The sequence below is a fragment of the Neophocaena asiaeorientalis genome, unplaced genomic scaffold (genome assembly GCF_003031525.2).
Source record: "Neophocaena asiaeorientalis asiaeorientalis breed wild unplaced genomic scaffold, Neophocaena_asiaeorientalis_V1.1 scaffold102, whole genome shotgun sequence".
NCBI classification, from domain to species: domain Eukaryota; kingdom Metazoa; phylum Chordata; class Mammalia; order Artiodactyla; family Phocoenidae; genus Neophocaena; species Neophocaena asiaeorientalis.
This window is the reverse complement of record NW_020175078.1, coordinates 5,038,632-5,060,606: the sequence shown is the minus strand read 5'-3', so window position 1 is coordinate 5,060,606 and position 21,975 is coordinate 5,038,632. Positions and strand designations below refer to the sequence as shown.

The 21,975-nt window shown below is 46.5% G+C and overlaps 1 protein-coding gene and 1 non-coding gene across 2 annotated transcripts in view; one reads left to right on the top strand and one right to left on the bottom strand.

Moving 5' to 3' along the window:
- Positions 1-21,975, bottom strand: part of TMEM163 (transmembrane protein 163) — a 243,933-nt gene that overhangs the window by 38,198 nt on the left and 183,760 nt on the right. The window contains exon 4 of the mRNA XM_024764127.1: positions 4,713-4,809. Coding sequence (XP_024619895.1) covers positions 4,713-4,809 — 97 coding nt within the window. The remainder of the gene's footprint in view (positions 1-4,712; positions 4,810-21,975) is intronic.
- Positions 5,593-5,699, top strand: LOC112412434 (U6 spliceosomal RNA). The gene has a single exon (XR_003005802.1). It is a non-coding gene; the product is annotated as a U6 spliceosomal RNA (small nuclear RNA).

Sequence of the window (21,975 nt, the reverse complement as noted above, 5' to 3'; positions counted from 1 at the left end):
CTTAAATAAACGGCTCACCTGATCCATACCATAAACCTCTGATGGAAGTACCGTCCCCATTGTGCGAATTAGGAAGCCCAGGGCAGGGAGATGGAGCGACTTGTCTGCAGCGGTCACGTGGGTAGGCGGGGCGTCACACCTCCGACAGCTCAGCCCCCCGCCCCCACGCCCGCATCCCTCCCACAAGCTAAGCAGCCTCCCTAAAGCACCTTCTTCGTCGTGATGCCGTGTAACCCCTGAGTCCCCTCGATTCACACTTGGCCTACTTCTCCATTGCTTCTTGGTTCACCTGCCTGCAGGTTTTTCAACAGACAAAGCAAGGGGAGCACACTCTGGTCAGCGGCACAGCGGGCAGGGGGCCCGCATGGTGAGGGCAGCAGTGGAAGCCAGAAAAGCCAGGGATGGGACCAGCTGGGGGTCTGGGCGGACAGAAAAGGAAAAACAAAACAAAAAACAAATTAAAGGGCTTCGCCGGTGGCGCAGTGGTCGAGAGTCCGCCTGCCGATGCAGGGGACACGGGTTCGTGTCCTGATCCGGGAAGATCCCACATGCCGCGGAGCGGCTGGGTCCGTGAGCCATGGCCGCTGAGCCTGCGCGTCCGGAGCCTGTGCTCCGCAATGGGAGAGGCCACAACAGTGAGAGGCCCGCGTACCGCAAAAAAAAAAAAAAATTTAAAAAGAAGAAGAAGAAGAAATAAGGCAGAAGACCTGGACCCGAAAAGCCAATGAACAGCAGGAGCGTGTAAGCTCACAGTTACCAGGAGCCAAGACAGCCCCAGATGGGGAGACAAGGGTTCAAATCCAGGTACTGCCACTAGCCAGCTGATGACCTCGGGAAGATCGCCTCAGCTTTCAGAGCCCCCATATGCCACCATTACAGAGAAGCATGCCACCTTTCCCCGCCTACCAAAGCGGGCTGTGGCAGGTGTAAAAACAGCAAGACGATAATACTCCTTTCAAAGCAGCCCAAGACATAAGGCCAGACTATCACCACCACATCTTTGGCACCACCCATGCTCCCCAACTTCTAGAACCGTAGTTCATGCAGAGTTTCTGAGAAGGTTCTTTTGGAATCTGTTTCACCGATGATCCTACGTGACCCCGTGCAGGTCGCGAGGGTGCAGATTTAAGCCATTTGTTCATGAAGCACTCACAGCAGACGCTGCAGACTCTCGTCTGGGGGTCCCCTGAGAGCATAGCTGGCCAGACTCCTCCAGCATGAGGCCACTGAGGGGCAGGCGACATCACGGCTCAGAGCCAGCTGACTTCACAGGTGGGAAATTCCTACGGGCATAGCTTTCTTATTCAAAACTCACCCATTCTTACAATTACTCACACTCTGAGAATTGTGCAGGTGACATTAAAAAGAAAGCTGCCGAGGACACTTCCCTGGTGGCACGGTGGTTAAGAATCCGCCTGCCAATGCAGGGGACACGGGTTCGAGCCCTGGTCCGGGAAGATCCCACATGCCGCCGAGCAGCTACGCCCGTGCGCCACAACTACTGAGCCCACATGTCACAACTACTGAAGCCCGTGCGCCTACAGCCCGTGCTCCGCAACAAGAGAAGCCACCGCAATGAGAAGTCCGCGCACCACAACGAGGGGTAGCCCTCACTCGCCACAACTAGAGAAAGCCTGTGCACAGTAGAAAAGACCCGATGCAGCCAAAAATAAAATATAATAAAACCTTTAAAAAAAAAAGAAAAAGCCGCCGGGGCGAGGGGTGGGAGCAGGATGGACCTGGGGCAGGGAAAACACTGCTTCAGACAAACCCACAGTAACAGCTTGATGGAAATCATACATCAAAAGGCAATTCTGCAGATGAGGGCAAGAGTGAATCTGTAACTTACACCTGAAATCCAGAACATCAAGGCCATAAACACCAGTCTCCCTGGTTTCTACCACCACAGGCCAGCAGCAGCAAAGAGGCAAAGGCTGTATTTGGCCTGCGGGAAACTGATTCCCAACCAGGGTTCCCAAAATTTAATTAGTTGCCCACTTATTTCCCATTAAAGATAGGTTTCCATGGCAATTCCGCTAAGGGGCCAACCCTTCCTCTGCGCACACACTGTCTGGATGCCACAGACCCAGGCAGTTTCTCCTGTTTTCGGGACTGGCGTCTGTGAGCATCTGAGTTTGTGGCTGCAAATTCACAGGAGACACTGTGGATGGACGCTCATCTTGAATGACTGCAGGCCAGGGGGTTGGGCTCCCCAAACTTCTAGAGCAGAGAGTAGGAACCCAAAGACTCAGGATTGAAATGCTGTCAGATAACACCTGGCAGCATCTACCTGGTGCCCGCGTGCCACTCAGCTAATCAGAAGCCCTCCCCGCTGGAAACAGGAGATCACATGCCTTTGTTACCTTTCGGTAACTCTGAAGGCTTAACAAACAAAACAAAACAAAACAACAAACCACCTTACATCTTTCCTTAGAGTTCTGATGAGATGACCATAAACAGGTGTGATTTTTAAATCCCACACCAGGACTGATAAAAGATGCAGTGGGTGTGAGCCCTCCCAGAATAGGGCCAGTCTTGGTACCATCATGGAGCTCTTCAGCCTCTCCCATCCCAACCAATGTGGGCATCAGACATCATACCTTGATGTGGAATTTAACTTGGTGAGCTTCTTCTCTTTAAGACTATATGCATTGTAAGATGTAATACTGTTCCCGGTTAAAAATGGTTCCGCTTTCAAGACAAGAACAAGGGGGGCCACGAACAAGGGTCCATGAGCACAGCTATCTATTCCATATTAAGTGAGCCGTGCTACACATTAATTTTTAATGTCTAAATAAATGAATGCATCAACTAGCCCAGGGCTGAAAATTCGCACCAATAAACATTTCTTAGAGTGGAGTCAGATTTCCATCCCTTATAAAATGCAAAGATGTTATCTGACTGACATCTTAATCCATCACGCTTAATACTTTTATGTCTACGTCCTACCTAAGCTTCAGATTCTGATGGAATGGAACACAGGATAGCCAATCTGATGGAGGAAAAGGATGGAAAAGTCCAGGATCCCAGGCAACCAGGAAGATCAAGGTGAGACAAGCACAATGTGAGAGGAAGCACACGGAGTATAAGCCATGGGATTATTTGTTTGAGCGAGCTCTGCTGAAAAAGACCAGATCCATAGGTGGGTACACTCCTACCCTGCTCTCCATCTTTCCTCCATGTCATGGAGATATTAGAGAACATGCTCCTTGCCAGCTGCGATGATAAATAACGGTTAACGTCCTCGGGAGTTACTAAAGGAATGGCTCTAATGTCTGTTTCAAGTTGGCGGGGGTGAGCACACAGTACAACTTAGAGCAGCCACCTTAACAGCTCTACTAAATGCAGTTAACGCCCCGCTTCATTTTCATCTTCCCTATACACACACACAAATGCAATACGTTACCCCCAAAAGATGAACATGTATTTTTCTAAAAGTGAAATTAAAGGTCTCATAATTTAGGCCTTTTATAAGATGGAGCACATAGCCAAGCTCAAACCAAATCACATCCTAAAAGAACAGCCCATAATTTTGTATTAAATCACTATGCAACTTACATACAGGTACACTTCATTTCACTGCTTTTTTTTTTTTTTTTTTTTTACAAATTGAAAGTTTGTGGCAACCCTGTACTGAACAAGTCTATCGGCACCATTTTTCCAACAGCATTTCCTCACTTCCTGTCCCTGTGTCACACTTTGTTAATTCTCGCAATATTTCAAACGTTTTCATGATTGTTATACTTGCTATGGTGATCTATAATGAGTGATCTTTGTTACTATTGCAAAGAGGTTAAGACTTGCTGAAGGCTCAGGTGATAGTTCATGTTTTTTGCAACAAAGTTTTTTTTAATCAAGGTATGTACTTTTTTTTTTTAGACATAATGCTATTGAGTACTTAATAGACTACAGCATAGTAAACATAACTGCTACGGGCACCGGGAAACCAAAAATTTTGTGGGATTTGCTTTATTGCATTATTTGCTGTACTGTGGTGATCTGGCCCCGAACCCGCGATATCTCTCAGGTATGTCTGTACAGTGAAGCACTGCAACGGCAGCACCTTACTCTCCTGGTACATATATCAGCTGCCTTCTAACATGAAGATAGCCTGATGGGAGAGTGTAAAAATATTCCTTATCACAGCATTCAGAAGGGGCGGGGGGAAAATAAAGAATCAGAGTGCCAAAAAAAAAAAAAGAATCTGGGTGCCTCTCACCCAGAAAACAAGGCAGTCGAAGACACACTTTAATATGAAATTGTGTCCTCCAGTTTTTGCATCTGAATGTCAGTTGTTTCAGAAAGCCTAATGTGAACAGATTTATATACTGAATTGAGGTACAAAGGAAAAAAATAATTCTTATTATAACAGTGATTGAATGGACACAGAAAAACAGATGCGAACAACACAGAGCGGATCGCTCTGCTATATAAAAATCACTCCATTTCTCTTAACATAAAAGACTTTAAAAGTAGTCAAAAGATCTAAGAAGAGGGACACAGAACCCAGTACCAGCTCAACTACCTTTTTATCTTGCCCACTGCTTGTCTCCACCAAGTCATTCACATTCTACAGTGAGTTCTTCTGGACTCCTAAATATTGTATGTTTTCTCTCCACCTGCCCAACTTCCCCCAGTACATCTGGGGTGAGAGGTAACACAGGAGGCTGGTACCATCAGGAAAGACTCTTAAGACAAAAGAAGAACCTTACCACTTCCGGAAGCAGCTTAGTCGAGAGGTCATGGATGGCTTTGACCACTATGCATACGGATGACAGAAGGAATATCACCCCCAAGATGACACAGGCTCTGCAAAGAAACAGAACATTGGGACTCTTTACTGGGAGAATTCCACCCTGCTGATTTACACAATGACAGTGACAGTGACACAGCCTGAGGCACTGGGATCCACCGTAATTTGCCACACTCCCACCATGACCACCCCTAGTCTCAGAACTGATACAGAATCATCTCCAGAAGAATACAATTCAGAGATGGATCACCAAATCAATCCCGTGGGAAAGGGGCTCACCATGGTACATGACCTCACAGCAACCCATGAATGCTGGTGTGGGAGGGTCTTCGAGGCCATAAAATCCTTCCCCCTTGCCTGGCAACACAACCTTTCACTTCTCCAGCAGGAAGGTGCAGGGTTTAATAGCAAAGAGTGGAGGCTTTGGAGGGGGTGGGGGAGGGATGGATTAGGAGTGTGGGATTAGCAGATGCAAACTATTATAATACAGAATGTATAAACAACAAGGTCCTACTGTATAGCACACGGAACCATATTCAATATCCTGAGATAATCCATAATGGAAATAAGAAAAATTATATAACTGAATTACTTTGCTGCATGACAGATATTAACAACATTGAAAATCAACTATACTTCAGTAAAATAAATTTAAAAAAAAGAGAGTGGAGGCTCTGGCACGAGACATCCCAAGCGCTACCATTTAACCTGTTGGTTGATCTCGGTCACGCTACCAAACTTCTTTTAGCCTCATTTTCCTCACCTGTCAAATGGGAATACTATTTCCTACCTGAAGATGCAATGAGATAATTGCACAGAGCACAAAAAAGTTACCCACTGTGCTCGCTTCGGCAGCACATATACTAAAATTGGAATGATACAGAGAAGATTAGCATGGCCCCTGCGCAAGGATGACACACAAATTCGTGAACCGTTCCATATTTTTGAGGGAAGAGGTATGGGAACATATGTATATGTATAACTGATTCACTTTGTTATAAAGCAGAAAGTAACACACCACTGTAAAGCAATTATACTCCAATAAAGATGTTAAAAAAAAAAAAGTTACCCATTAATGCTAGCTTAAACAAAGTAACTGAAAAGCCCACCCTGGATGTCTCTTGATGATATGACAGGATAGACACCTTTGGATTTTCCCAAAGATAAAAAGAAGGAATAATTTGGTAATGACAAAAGAAGAGTATTCATGGCAGGATGGAGCAATTCTTTTAAAAGAAATGAGAGGAGAGAAGGAAGGATGAGGTCAGCCAAGACACCCAGCACAGGGGGAGGAAGGAGTGAGTTAGGGATGAGGCCAAGGGAAAAGGCCGAGGACACTCAGACAAGGGTTGGGGGTGGGAGCTGGGAGGATGTCTACAGGCTTGGGATGCATCAGCTGTCTCTGGCAACCCAGACACGACAACTCACAGGAGAAAGACAGACAGAAAATGAAAGTACACCTGAGGAAATGATGACAGTAATACAAGGGTCAAAATACCAAACGAAAATGAAGAGAGGAAAGAGAAATACAAGAATGACTGCAGTCAACCCTAGCTGTCCCAACATGAGGTCACCATCATTTGGCAGCCTTCTCAGCCCTCTTCCCCAGCTATCAGATAAAATCATTTTTCATTACCCACCTTGGATTCCCTTCTCTGCACTAACAGAATTGCCCAAAGTGGCACCTACTTAGAATCCTAGCCAACCTATAGACAGACGTGTTCCCCCAAACCTAAAAGTCAGAAATAAGTATGTAAACAGGCTGCTTGGAGTCCACTCAGTAGGTTTCTAATTAACACGTTAGTTGTAGGTTTTATTCTTTCAAAAACACAGACGGAAAGAGAGGATCGTTGAGGGCTGGGGTGAAACACAAAAGAACATAGAGATGTGGGAAAAGTAACGAACAGGCTGGGGCTCTTGGTACAGGCTTGAGCAAAAGGAAAACCTGGCCCTGTAAACCAAAAGGATAATCTGCCCTGGGTGCCACACACCCCCATGAGGAGCCAGGGGAAGAACATGCACTGAAGGGGGAAAAAGATAACGCAGGCCAAAAGCACACAGGGATGCAGCAGCAGGAGTGAAGAAGGCTAACGTAGGCAATGTGCCGGGCCTGGTCACCACAGTCCTGGGAGGGTGCTCAGGGCAGAGGGGCCACAGCTGAGAGGACAGTCATGCAGGATGAGGTGGCTTACTGGAGGGCCCCTTTTTTTTTTTTTTTTAACACTACACGGGCCTCTCACTGTTATGGCCTCTCCCGTTGCGGAGCACAGGATCCGGATGCGCAGGCTCAGCGGCCATGGCTCACGGGCCCAGCCGCTCCGCGGCATGTGGGATCTTCCCAGACCGGGGCACGAACCCGTGTCCCCTGCGTCGGCAGGCGGACTCTCAGCCACTGCGCCACCAGGGAAGCCCTGGAGGGCCCTTTAAGTGACGAGATACTGGGGCAGGTCCAGGGATTCCTGGGCTTGTGGGAATCAAAGCTCCCAAAGCAAGTGGCCCGAGGCCCAGCTGGGCTGCAGGGAAGACGGCTACGGACTCCTGTGCCTGGCACGTGAAGCAACCATTTCTTCAATCCAACGGGACTGTGAGAGGTGCCACTTCAGGAAAAGAGCCTGAGAGTCAGGCCTCCGTTCCGAAAGCTCCTGAGTGACAAGCAGAGATGCTCACTGATTCATCCCTTCAGATAAATTCAACCCCCAACTTACCTTCTCAGCCCTGACGGCAACTTACACTCCCCTGGGGAATTTTCTGGAACAGTGGCCAACGGATTGCTCCTTGGGTCAATTTCATCAGAATCTCTGGGGGTGAACCCAGGCATCTGTATTTGTTTAAAAGCTCCCCAGAAACAGAACTAGACCCACAGACATAGGAAACAAACTTACGGTTACCAAAGGGGAAAGGGATGGGGAGGGATAAATTAGGAGTTTAAAATCAACATATACACACTATTATATGTAAAATAGATAACCAGCAAGGACCTACTATATGGTACAGGGAACTATACTCAATATTTTGCAATAACCTATAAGGGAAAAGAATCTGAAAAAGAATATTATATATATGCATATGTGTGTGTGTGTGTGTGTGTGTGTGTGTGTGTGTGTGTGTATCTGAATCTCTTAGCTGTACACCTGAAACTAACACAACATTATAAATCAACTATACTTCAATTAAAAAAAAGTAAAAGCTCCCCAGGCAATTCCCTGAAGAATCTCTCACCCAGGACTAGACCCAGGGGAGGCCATGTCTTTAGGGAGCTTCCACTGTGAGGTAAAAATCCATCACTCTCTGGACAGAAGGAAGCAGTTAGCCCAGGTGCTGAGGAAGGAAGGGTCTAATGGTCCCTGAGAGACTTGCAGTATATCTGTTACTTGATCAGCCCTTTCTCCCTGAGACATGAATAAGGCAGCCACCACTTGGGTGCTAGACCTTCTACAATGTATCACAACATCCCCAAGAAGCCTCCATCTCCATAATCCTCTTAGGGGGACAGGAACAAATGTCTGAGCTGCTTCCTGACAGGGAACAGTGATGCTGCAGGAGTCTATGTTTCTCCTGATCACTGCAGGCATACCTTGATGATGCACAAAATGTGGGTTTGGATTTTGTTGGATTTTGTTAAGGAGACAGGAATGCAGTGGTCTCCTTACATAATATCTTGCTTATACATTTTTAATCAAAACTACCTACCAATCCCTTAAGGGCGAGAACTATGTTTTTATTTCTCAGTATGTAGAGCAGCAAGCAACAGCTGCCCCTTCATGCATCTGTAGAGTGGATGTAATCATTAACTGATTACGTAATCACTAGCTGACTTGTAAGTTTCCCCCCCTAGAGTTTAAAGAGGCATCAATCGCGTACCAGAGGGGTTGGGAAGAGCAAAGGGACTCCTAACACTTGAGCCAAAATGCCTATGGAATAGCCCACAATGTAAGACAACTCTGAAATGTAATGAAAAAATCCAAAGAAATGGGTGATTTGGTTTATTCGCGTTCAATTTTACAGATCTGTCGTCATATTTTCTTCACAAATATACCTATGAATATGCTCAATATGTTTCAAAAACCTATCTTCATCTTCTTTTATTTTTTATTTTATTGTATTGTTTTGCGTTACGCAGGCCTCTCACTGTTGGGGCCTCTCCCGTTGCGGAGCACAGGCTCCGGATGCGCAGGCTCAGCGGCCATGGCTCACGGGCCCAGCCGCTCCGCGGCATGTGGGATCCTCCCGGACCGGGGCACAAACCCGTGTTCCGTTGCATCGGCAGGCGGACTCTCAACCACTGCGCCACCAGGGAAGCCCTTCATCTTCTTTTAAATGTGTTGCAAATTCAAAAGCCCAGTCACCCTTCCATCAACACTGCTGGAAGCCGGTGTGTCAGAGCTCCCCCAGGGCTGAAAAGCAGCTGTTATGAGCAGAGGGTGTGATGCTATTTTTTAACGTGTTATTAATACTATATTGTGTTTACACAGCAGATTTCTCCTCAGGTGCTCAGAAGTTCTGCACATCAGCTCATAAATGCCCCGGTGGCCACTCACCAGACCTGGGTTTTTCTTCTGTTATTTTATGGATTGGGAGCTGGGGGGTGGCGAGAGTTGTGCTTCGTAAACACAAGGAGTCGAAATGGGAAAGTCGAGGATTTGGGAGGCTTGTCCAAAGTCACCGCAGGAGTTTGGAGTCCACCCAGAAAGAAAAGCCAGGTCTCCTGACGCCCTCCCTGTGGTCAGCCACCCTAAGGCTGTGGCCATTCACGTGACATCCCCACCCCACCACTGCCCTGGGGCTGCAGTCGTCTCCAGGATGCAGGGAAGATTTGGGTCAGGAGCAAATACTGCAAATATGGCGGCTTCTGAATCGGCAAGTGTGGGTTCTTTCCTGGTTTGGGGGGAGATGGACGGGGGGCGGGGGTAGGGCGGGGGAGGGGAATTGTTCCATCAGCGCACCTTGGCCTTCACCTGGAGAGGCTAGTCTGGCACATATAGAGGGCAGTGTGCCCGCAGAGCCAGGTCACCGCAGTGAAGGCAGACTCCTCCTCCCGCCAGGCCAAATCCCACAGCAGGAAGACACTGATTTAGAAAGAGGCAAGTGATGGCTTTTACAACCTGTTTCTTGGATTGTTTTTTTAATCCATGCCCTGGCTTATTTAAGAGATCTCCAATCCTTACCATATATTTGCCTTTCCTACTGTGATTTTCCCTTTCCTAGATACAAACGACTATATGTAAAATAGATAAACAGCAAGGATTTACTGTATAGCACAGGGAATTATGCCCAATATCTTGTAATAACCTTTAATGGGATAAAATCTACCAAAAAAAACCCCAACCCAATTCACTATGCTGTACACCTGAAACTAACACAGTATTGTAATTCAACTATACTTCAGTTAAAAAAAAAACAACTTTGGGAGAAGGGATAAATTGGGAGATTGGGATTGACATATACACACTACTATATATAAAATAGAAAACTAAGGCTTCCCTGGTGGCGTATGGGTTAAGAACCCGCCTGCCAATGCAGGGGACAGGGGTTCGAGCCCTGGTCCGGGAAGATCCCACATGCCTTGGAGCAACTAAGCCTGTGCACCACAACTACTGAGCCTGCGCTCTAGAGCCCACGAGCCACAACTACTGAGCCCACGTGCTGCAACTATGGAAGCCCACGTGCCTAGAGCTCGTGCTCCCCAACAAAAGAAGCCACTGCAATGAGAAGCCCGTGCACCGCAACGAAGAGTAGCCCCGGCTCGCCACAACTAGAGAAAGCTTGAGTGTAGCAACAAACACCCAACACAGCCAAAAAAAAAAAAAAAGAAAGAAAGAAAGAAAAAAAGATAATAGATAACTAATAGGGACCTACTGTATAGCACAGGGAACTCTACTCAATACTCTGTAATGGCCTATATGGGAAAGAAATCTAAAAAAAGAGTGGATGTATGTATATGTATAACTCATTTACTTTGCTGTACACCTGAAACTAACACAACATTGTAAATCAACTACATTATACTCAAACAAAATTGAAAAAACATAAAATTTAATTTAAAAAAAAGAAAGAGGCAAATGAACTACAGCCCCCTTTCAACACAATCTCCCAACCAACCCAGACTGAAGCTGCATTTAAATTCCCACAGGACCAGTGGTTGTCAAAGTGTGGTACATGGACTAGCAATGTCCACATCACCTGGGAACTTGTTAGAAAGGGAAATGTCAGAGGCCACCCCAGACACACTGAATCAGAAGCTCTGCAGATGGGACCCAGCAATCTGTTTTAATAAGTCCTTCTGATGGTCACTGAAGTGTGAGAACCATGGTAGTATTAGTCTTGCCAAAGACACATTTAATATTTAAAAGAAGACTAGTAGAATCCAAAGAAATGGTTAACACCACTAGCACATTTTTTTCTTCTCTGAAAGACTGCCAAGTTCTCCCAGTGTTCAGCATCGTGAAAATATGAATCACCTTGCAGTCAGCATTAATTTTTGCCTCTGAAGTTGTAAGGGCAAAACCTGTCGGCAGACACTCTCACATCCAAAGGAGAGAAGGTTGGAAGTTCGGTCCCTGGTCAACTGCAGGTTTAAAGGCCTGTGGTTCACATGAATAAAGCCTGGGTCTTATCATCCCCATTCTAAATTATTTTCCAAAAAGAAGCTTCTTCTAAGCATCCCCTAATTTACAAAAGACCTAAAACACAATAGCTCTGGCACTTAACCAATTCAATCTACAGCTTAAAGTGTAATGTTTTATTTATTATCTGTCACCCTAGTCTCCAAAGCACATGTAATCTGGGTTGTCGTCCAGTCAAATGTGAAATAATAAAAAATGAAAGACAGTCAAGTGACGAGTATACGTAGTACTTAGGGGTGCACGATTTCCCATGCTGTTTCGTTCTAGCTAGTCCTCTTTCACTCCACGTAGTCTGCCATTTTAAATAAAGCCACGAACAGAACCAGCTAGGAGGTGGGATAAAGGCAAGGAGACAGGGTGCCAAGCACGCCATGAGCCATTTCTCCTTCTCTGTAACAGCCATGCCAAAAAGCCACCGTTTTATTCAAGACTCCCTGCTCCTTGACTAATTACCACCAGCAGCCTCCTCTCCCAACGCAGGACTTCCCTCCCCTCCCCTTCCCGTTCTTACTCATCTTACCTACTTGACCCTCCAGGCTCTAAGACTCCATCTCCTCTCCCTATCCACATCCCCATCTCTCTTCTCTCTAGATTTAAAAAAAATATTTATTTACTTATTTATTTAGTTTGTGCTGGGTCTTAGTTGCAGCATGCGAGATCTTTGTTGCAGCACGTGGGGTCTTTAGTTGCGGCATGCACGCGGGATCTAGTTCCCCGACCAGGGATCGAACCTGGACCCCCTGCACTGGGACCGCGGAGGCTTACCCACTGGACCACCAGGGAAGTCTCTCTCTTCTCTCTTTAGCTTCAACCTCATCCACCTGCTGCTTTGTGAACAGGCTGTGGTGAGGGGGAAGATGGCTTGGACCAGGGACCGTCACTTAGGCCAGAGCTCTCCAGGCACGGGGTCAAACCCTGTCCATGGATAGACTGTCCATCTCCTCAACATGTAACCACTAAGAACCTCTCCTTACTCAACAAATGGCCCTTTGCTTTTACACCTAACAATACACAAGATGACTAATCCCATCCAAGTAAAATCTCATTTAGATAGAACTTTCTCCCTGGCTTCAACTTTAGCAACAAGAGGCAACATGGGGGATTTGTTAAAGGATTAGATGCTAGAGCGGTGCAGTCCAGTACAATTTTCTGTGATGATGGAGATGTTCCATCTTGTGCTGTCCAAGAGGGTAGCCACTAGCCATATGTGGCTACTGACCACTTCAAATGTGCCTCATACAACTGAAGAAATGAAGTTTTCACTTTAACTACTTTTAAAATAATTAAAATTTTAATTTATTTAATTTTACTTAATTAAAATTTAAGTGACCACATGTGGTTAGTGACTATCACATTGGACAGTGGAGCTCTAACGGTTGGGTTGAAAATATAGACGTTCACCCAATACTTTAATTTAAATTTTTAAAATATATAAATTTAGATAGATAGATAGATAGGGAGAGAGACAAAGAGAGAGAGACCCAGAAGCTGCTCATCTCAAACAGGTAAGTTTATAAAGTGGGCCAGCAGGGACTGCTCTAGGAAACCTTGCAAAGAGGCATCATGCCTTTGGTATCTTTCTTCAATCAATGCATCATTTCCCTCCCTCCAGTAAACCCCCAGCTCCCAGGTTTACATGCCAAGTCTCACTCTTGTTCTCATCTAATGTCAACCAGTCCCAGCACATCTACTGCTCCACCAGGCTAACTGCATTCATTCACATTTCAAGGTCTACATGCCAAGGCTAAGGCAAACAAAATCTATTCCCAGCCTCCCGGGAGCACAAATCTGGGGTGCGAAACCTGAAAATCATTACTGGACAGTCACTAGTTGTTAATGTGAGAAGAGATAATGGACAAGGAACAAAAAGAAGAAAAGGGTCAAAGGGATGAAACAGAACCAGGGGACCGAGTGGGAAGGAGGGATGGTTCTGTGGTGTGACAGTTAATCTGGATCTGGAAGACTGGACAGGAGTCATCAAGCAGAGAAGCTGGAAGGCTGTGGAGGGTGCTCCAGGCAGAGGTAAGTCATTAGCAAAAATGTGAAGACGTTAACACTGGGTGGTCCTGCTTCCATTGCAATTCAAAGTGGAGATGCTCTTCCTGGAGCCTCTGGCTAGGGGAGCAGCAGTGCAAGGACCACACAAAGGGCCCTCTGTGTCCTGGAAGTCCCCTCGAGATGGAGGGCACAACACCCATGATATGCACAACGTTTCCTCTGCATCTACTGAGATGATCCTGTGGTTTTTATCTTTTCTTCTGTTTGTGGGGTGTATCCCGTTGATTGATTTGCATATGTTGAACCATCCTTGTGAACTTGGGATGAATCCCACCTAGTTGGGGTGTGTGATCTTTTTTATATTGTTGGATTCAGTTTGCTAATATTTTGTTGAGGATTTTTGCATCCATATTCATCAAAGATATTGGCCTGTAATTTTCTTTTTTTGCTGGTACCTTTGTCTGGTTTTGGTATCAGGATGATGGTGGCTTCACAGAATGTCTTTGGGAGTGTTCCCTCCTCTTCAGTTTTTTGGAAGAGTTTGAGAACGTGATATATACAACAGATCTTAGATGGTACAAGGACCAGCATATTGTATTTAATAGTTATTTATTTTAATGTACATTACAAAAACTGATTTTCACCCCATGCCTACAAGGATATTATTGTCTAGTGGAAAAAAGTCAAATATGATTATATTTAAATAAATGTTAAGTAAGCAATAGCATAGGCGGTACGTACGATAGGGCAAAAATCATCAAGGCGGAACACACGTCTGAGGCTGAGAAAGCCTGCAGTGGCGATAGGAAGTTATTAAACTGTTTCAGGCAAGAGAGGCCCATGATGTGATCTCAGCTTTACAAAAACCCTCTGACTGGGCTTAGAGCTTGGCAGCATTGAAGGGAAAGAAACTAGAGGCAAGGGAATCGGCAGGGAGACAATGCTAGTAGCCTAGAAAACAAGTGACGACCCCCTGCAAAGGGGCCCTGACAGTCAGACAGAGGGATCAATCGGGAAAGACCTTACAGAGGCAGAGTGGATGGAACATGGTAACTGACTAGACAGCAGAGAAGGATGCCAGGAAAACCCTGATTTTCCTCTCCAACAGGAAAGAGGTAGTGGCACATCCAAAAGCAGGAGGAATGAGACTGGAGTGGGGAGCTTAGTAGTGGGTGGTGAGTTTAGTCTGGGACTTGCGAAGCTTGAGAAGCAATGTCCAGACAGCCAGCTACATGGACCTTAGCTGAAGAGGCATCACCTGAGCCTGGCAGCCCAGGGCCATTTTCCTGGGTCCCTCTCGGTCTTACGATGCTGTTTCTGGGGTGTAGAGAGATGCAAGGAGACAAAGGAACAGGGCACGGCCATTCTAATGATTGCCAGACCCCACCCAGTCCCTCAACTTTCAATGTACGCTGCAAGGGGGGTGCATGCTGAGACCCACGAGCCCCAGGCTCCTTTGATCCACCAACAAATACCGAGTGACGCCTACTGTTTCCCGGTACAAGGATTCAGCAGCCAGCGAAAAAGCATGCGAATAACTACCTGTTCTCTTGGAGCTTACACGGGAGAGACCGACAATAAGCATGTAAACAAATAAGCACAGTCCACATAGAAACATAAAGCAGCACAACGGGAGTGTATTTTATATACAGTCGTCACACTTCTAACGAGGGAGCATTTAACCACAAACCTAACAGATGGGAGATGTGCTGTGCAGCTACCTGAGGACAAACACTCTAGACAGAGGGAACAGAGAGCAAAGGCGCCTAGGCAGGAGGTGAGACACAAAGACACGAGCACACCCATTCTGGAAAAGGACCAGGGTATGGCCTTGGGCAAAACAGGTCTTGGAAGCTAAAGAACAAAGGCCCTGGAGGCCAGAGTCCCAGAAACAAAAACCAGACTGGAAGGAATAAAAGATTAAGTTTATCTCTGTTATACTAAAGAGTGTACCTAGTTGCCACAAAACAAGAAGCTCAACTATAAATTTTCACCGCATCTGTTCTGGTGCATTCTTGCAGAAAATTCTCCTGCACTCCTTTCCCCTCACAGAAGGGCTCCCTGTTCCCGATAGCCACCATGGAAACATCTGCTGCTGATCAAAGAAGTTGAACAATTTCTGGAAATTATCAGTGATCATGAGACAAACCCTCCGTTTTGTTATAAAAGCAACTTGTCCCTTCTACTCACGGAGCTGAGTTTTCTCCCTTGTGCACAAGCTCTTTTAATAAAAAAAAAAGCTTTGCTTGCCTAAGAGTCTTGAGGAAGAGAGATTTGTTTCTATGGTGTTGCTGTTTCGGGATCTGGAAAGGGCCCATGAACAGCGATGGGGCCCACAAGGCTGGAACACAGTGACCATGCAGGACCTTAACGGTCATGCTAAGGACTTGGTCATGCTAAGGACAGGAAACCAACAATGGATTAAGCAGAGAAATGACTCACATGTAAACAGGATCACTCCAGCTGCTCTGCTGAGAACAGACCAAAGAGGGAAGCTGGGTGGCCAGAGAGAAGGTAATGTTGCCAGAGCAGGTACCAGATCCTTGCTCAAAACCCATCAGCTCCCACCTTTAATAGGAGTTAACACAAATCTTTAAGAGATAAAAAAGGAAGCTAAAGGAAGAGAAAAACAAAGTGGAACCAGCTGCGGCTTCCCTGGGGGCACAGGGGTTGAGAGCCCCCCTGCCGATGCAGGGGACACGGGTTCGTGCCCCGGTCCGGGAGGATCCCACATGCCGCGGAGCGGCTGGGCCCGTGAGCCATGGCTGCTGAGCCTGCGCGTCCGGGGCCTGTGCTCCGCAACGGGAGAGGCCACAACAGTGAAGAGGCCCGCGTACCGTAAAAAATAAAAGTGGAACCAGCTGCGGCTTCCCTGGGGGCACAGGGGTTGAGAGCCCCCCTGCCGATGCAGGGGACACGGGTTCGTGCCCCGGTCCGGGAGGATCCCACATGCCGCGGAGCGGCTGGGCCCGTGAGCCATGGCTGCTGAGCCTGCGCGTCCGGGGCCTGTGCTCCGCAACGGGAGAGGCCACAACAGTGAAGAGGCCCGCGGACCGTAAAAAAAAAAAGTGGAACCAGCTGGAACCAAGAGGTCAACTAATCCGACCTCCAACCCTCTCACTATATGCAGATTTTACTGCATTAGTACATTAAACGACACACCCATCTGCGGCCATGACCGGAAGTCTAGGACCAAAAGAGGATAAAGAGAGGGTGGCACACCACTCCCTCAGAAAGCCCCGCCCCTTCCCCAATAGACTAATGCATATGCCTCCCCATCATTAGCCTCACTCCTCCTCCTTTTGTCTCTACTCTAAAATCAGATCCCTCTTACCACATTGATTCGTGAACTAAGTTCCCACTTCTCCATTCTCTAGCCATTGAATAAAGCCTGCGCTGCTTCAATCTCAGCTTTGCTTTCATTTTTGGCTGCACAAACCGGAACAGAAAAAGAATCTTCCTTGCAGCCCTGGTAGGGCTATGGCCCAAGCAGGGTCCACGGGGCTTAATTCGGTGACAGTAACAACAAGGATCCTGGAAAGAGATGATGCTAGAATAGGGTGGGAGAAGTGGAGGTGGGGAGAGGGGGCTCGTTCCTACCAGTTCTTGTGAGATCCAAGGCAGATTTGCTGATAGTCACTGTTTTCAGCCTAGGGAAGTACAAAGTGAACTGATGGGTTTTAGGGAAATTTAAAAAGGACTTTCAGGGTAATACTTGTTTCTCAGGAGAATAAGAAATCTTACTACTTAAGCAAACTGGTTACTCAGAGTGAACCATTTAAGTATATTTAAGTCAATTTTATACTTAAAATTATATTTAGTGTCAATTATCTGGGCACCAATTTCAATTTTTTCTTAAACAAAAAAACTTTTTTAATGTTTAAAAAACGTTTAACTGCTTGTGTATGCATAAAATATATGCAGGGAGATACCCAAAAAGAGTGATGACAGCCTCTACAGAAAACACATGGGGAATACCAGCTTGCTTTTCCCTATATACCCTAGCATGTATTTTATGTATTTTGTAAACAATGTGCATGCACCACCTATTAAAATAAATACTACATCAATCTGAGATTGAGGGAAATATTTAGTGAGGGTTGACCAGATGCCAAGAAACCTGTGATGCACTAGATAAAATGACAAATAAGACATAGTCCTTTTCCTCAAAGAGTAGAGAAAGGGGGCATTTAAATCACAGGAATATTCCTAGAGAAGCTGAGATTTAAGTTGACTTTGAAAGAACCAAAAGAAGTTAGCTGGGTAGAATTCTGAGTATGTTTCCAGGAGAGTATATCCAGAGGCCTATCGGAATCCATTAACTAGACACATTTTCCCTGCAAAGCTACTTCGTGCCAGCCACCATTCTAGGGAGCAGGCCATGCAGATATATGGGGCAAGAACCTTCCAGGCACAGGAGGAGCAAGGCTCTAAGCAGAAGTCTGCTTGACTTGATGGAAGAACACCAAGGCAGCCAGTGGGATGAAGATGAAGGAGGAAAATGGTAGCTGAAGGCAGAGGGTAAAGGTTACGTCAAGTCTTACAGCCTCTCTGAAGGCTGGCACCGTCCAGGATGGAGGGGAGGACCTGAGTGTTGAGTCATCTGAAAAAGCTCAATCAGAAAGGCAGAGATCTGATTTAAAAAAAGAAAGACAAGGAAAGAAAGAAAGAAAAAGAAAGGCAGAAAAGGAGAGCGGAGGTAGCAATCGCAATCTTAAAACACAAATCTGCCTGCAGAGGGAGGGGGTGAGTACAGGGAGAGAGGCGGGTGTAGACAGCTACGCACCAGACAAACAGCATTCAGGGTCACATGTCAGGGCATAAAGGACAATTGCCCCTCGCTACCTGCGGGGCATTGGTTCCAGGACCTCCGCAGATACCAAAACCCATGGACGCTCAAGTCCTTTACAGAAAATGGTGTAGTATAGTCGGCCCTCTGTAGCCGAGGATGCAAGAACCTGTGGACACAGAACCCGTGGATGCCGAGGGCCGACCGCAGAGGCCAAGATAGTTCACATTACCAGTCCCACCCTCAATATTCATCTGGAAACCAAACTCTTGTGCCAGTATAAGGGTGAGGGGCAGGACATCCCTGGCGGTCCAGTGGTTAGGACTCTGAGCTTCCACTGCAGGGAGCACGGGTTCGATCCCTGGTTGGGGAACTAAGATCCCATATGCCTCGCGGCAAGGCCAAAAAAAATAAGGGTGAGGGGCATCAAGAAAACCTTGTTATAATTTCACTAACTGTACATACTACCAAAAGGAGGAAGAAACCATTTTAAGAAGACCACCTGTGTTTGATATGTCCACATGTTCCTCCAAACAATCAACTCAATGTCCTAAAAATGACTAATTTGTCAACTCATTAATTAAGGATGTGGACCCCTCTCAGAAGGAATCATACACGAGTTCTGAGAAATCCATCCAAATGCCCCAATTATTGGCAACAACAGTGAAAGCTCTAGTTGAACCTTCATTCTTTTTTTTTTCTCTTTTTCTTGTTTTAAAATTTTTTTCTTTTTTCTATTTCTTTGGGTTTAAAATTTTTTTTTGTTTTTTCTTGGGGGGTATTACCCAAGAAATAATACTGGGTAATACCTCATCCATCAGTATTACTAGAAGCGCATGGTATGGCCACCCACCCCGCTGCTTCTCGCCCCATTCTGGGTCTTCATTTCTCCAAAGCATGATCTGAAGCTCTTATTACACCTAACACTCCATGGCCCAGCCCACATCTGTAGAAAATCTCTCGAGTGGGATGGGCACAGACTCTGGGGTCTTTATAAGCTTCACTGATGATTCCTGAGCGCCCTGAAGTCTCAGAACCAGATACCGTACTTCGACAGCTTTTGTCCAAGCCTGTCACAGAGGCCAAATGCTGGGGGCTTGTTTCCCACAGAGGGCAGAGACCAGCTCTGCTACATATAGACACGGAGATTCCCCTGAAGAGAAAACAGAACTTAACAAAACAAAACGCTGGCTCAATGAATCAGACAAAAGGAAAGTGTTTGAATTGGTATCCCCTCCTACAGGAAGCCAGCTCCTTAAAAAAGGAAATGCGTTTCACCTAAATGGATTAGTCTCCTAAGCTATTCTGGCACTAACAGTGTCGCAGGCTAGGGCTTCGTGGATGCATGCATTAGATAATCTGTCCCTCCAAAGCCCCACAACCAGAAATTACGAGGGCCTGTTTGTAAATAATTCACTATGCCTGAGTTGGGGGGACTCAGATCTAACAGAGACTTTTATCAACCACGGCCTTTATTTTGCCAATGACAAAAAGAGTCTTGTAGGGACAGACTGCCAGCCACATGGGATGAACAATCATGGGAGCAGTAAGGAGGAAAGTCATTTATTATTCCCGCCATAATTATTCAACCTACGGTTGCAAGTACCCCATTTTGCTCTAATCTGTCTACCCAACAGTTTTGAATTAAACTGCCACTGCTTTTTTTAAGCAAGGGGGTAAGAAAGATGGAATCCCGGGCATGTTGAAAGAAAAATACCACGTGGCTCTGAGCAGCCCTTGCAAGGCTCATTCCCTTCCTAATTACCAGCCCATTGGTTTCCTGACAGATGGAAAAGAATGACACCGCCCCTAATGGAGCCTATATAATGAGGCCCTGGGTAATCACAACATCCATTCAATCTGCACCATTAATGCCAGAGGTGGTTCAACCGAATTAGAAAATGAGGGTCTTGTAGATAAAGACTGATGCATGTGTACACAGTAATTTTATTAACCATTAACATGCTTGGTGTAAAAAAGGCTTGCAATTCAAAACCATGAAAGAGACATGTAATTTGCACCCCTGACTGAATTAATAGCTTGTCACTGGGTGTGTAGGTTGAGGTGGGAGTGTGTGTGCTGTGCCTGGACTACTCAGACACCACGGAATAAAAACATCACCATCCAGTCAATTAAGGGAATTATTCATGGGCTTGTTAAAAGGTCACATGCCAAAAACTTCCTTTAACAGAAAGGAGCTGAGATGTGACATTCAAAAACAATTTTTTTTAACTCAGAGATGATCGGAATCGGGAACAAGCAAAATCTCACGTAGAAATATATATAAAGCTATTACTGACATCTTTCAAAATCCGTTACTTAAAAAGATTATTCAGGCATTTGTGGGCCCCACCCCAGGTCCCCCAACTTCTCCGGCACCTACTGCTTCATCACCATTTTGCCATGTCCCTGTGCCTTCTGTGAAAGGGCTGGTATTTCATTCATTTTGCTGTGAATCTGTGGCCTCTGCCAGGCACTTAGAATCGTCTAGATGCAGGTAAATGGTCTTTCTCCTGTTCAGAGGAGGAAAACTTCCATGAAAGAAAGAAATGTGAAGAAGGGAGATGGGCCCTTAAGTCCAGCTCAGTAAGTCCTCTCACTCCAGAGAATTCACCCACACCTCACCCCACGCCGGGGCGACAGCTGGCATGGTCTAGAGACGCTGGGTGGCTGTTCGTAGCATCTAGTGAGTAGAGGCCAGGGATGCGGCTAAATATCTTACAGCGCACAGGACTGCCCCACAACACAGAATTAATCTGACTCAAAATGTCAACAGAGCAGAGGTTGAGATGCCCTGTTCTACTCCAACACTTTCAAGCCTTGCCACCCAAAGTGTGGCTCGCGGACGAGCAGCAATGACCTGGGAGCTCTTCAGACTCTCAGGTCCCTTTCCGGACCTCCTGAACCAGCATCAGCATTTTAACCGCCCAGAGCATTAGTAAGGATATTAGCACCTGAGCCGCACGCACTTCGAACAACGGTTCTCAAAGGTGGCTGCTCCCTGGAATCACAGGGCTGCACGCTGCATGGGTCCCACCCTCAGACATCCAGGTGTAACTGGTCTGGGGAGTGGTCTGAGCAGCAAGACTTTTAGAAGCTCCCGAGGTGATTCTGATATGCAGCCAGGTGTGAGAACCACCGTCTTCAAATATGGTAAATCAGGGCTACTCAAAGTGTGGTCCCCAGACCAGCAGCAAAAGCACCACCTGGGAACTTGTCAGAAATGCAGATTCCCAGCTTCATTCCCTCTCCTGATCAGAGGGTCTGGGTGGGCCCAGCAGTGTGAGCTCTCACCAGTCCTCGGGGCAACTGGAGTGCCTGAGTAGGACCGGCGCTGCAGTAAACGACAGGCTCACGGTCACCCAGCAATTTCTGATCGTTTGGAATTATATCGCTGTGTTCTTGCACATATTACAAAATCACTCACTGAGCAGCCTTGGGAGGCCCTGGTTTCCTTCGTTGTGGCCCTGCACGTGTTGTATGCAGGTGTGCCCAATGGGATGGACAGTGTGTTTTTGCGCCTGACTTCTGGGGTAAAGGTGTATGTATAGACAGTTTGGAGCCATGCAAATGAACTTTGACCTCCAACTTTGTATTTAGGGAAGGATCCACTGAAATCTGCCTTCTGCATGGGCCCAACACACCTGAGAGCAAGGCGGGACCACGTGCAAACCGCGGCAGAACCTGCCCCGGCCCCTGGTCACACTTCAAGGGGGCCTCTTCGCCTAATCAACCTCCCAGACCCGGTGGGTGTATGGAGTCCAGAAAAGCTTTCCAGAGGAGGGTGAGTCTTTCAGGGCAGCAAGGTGAGG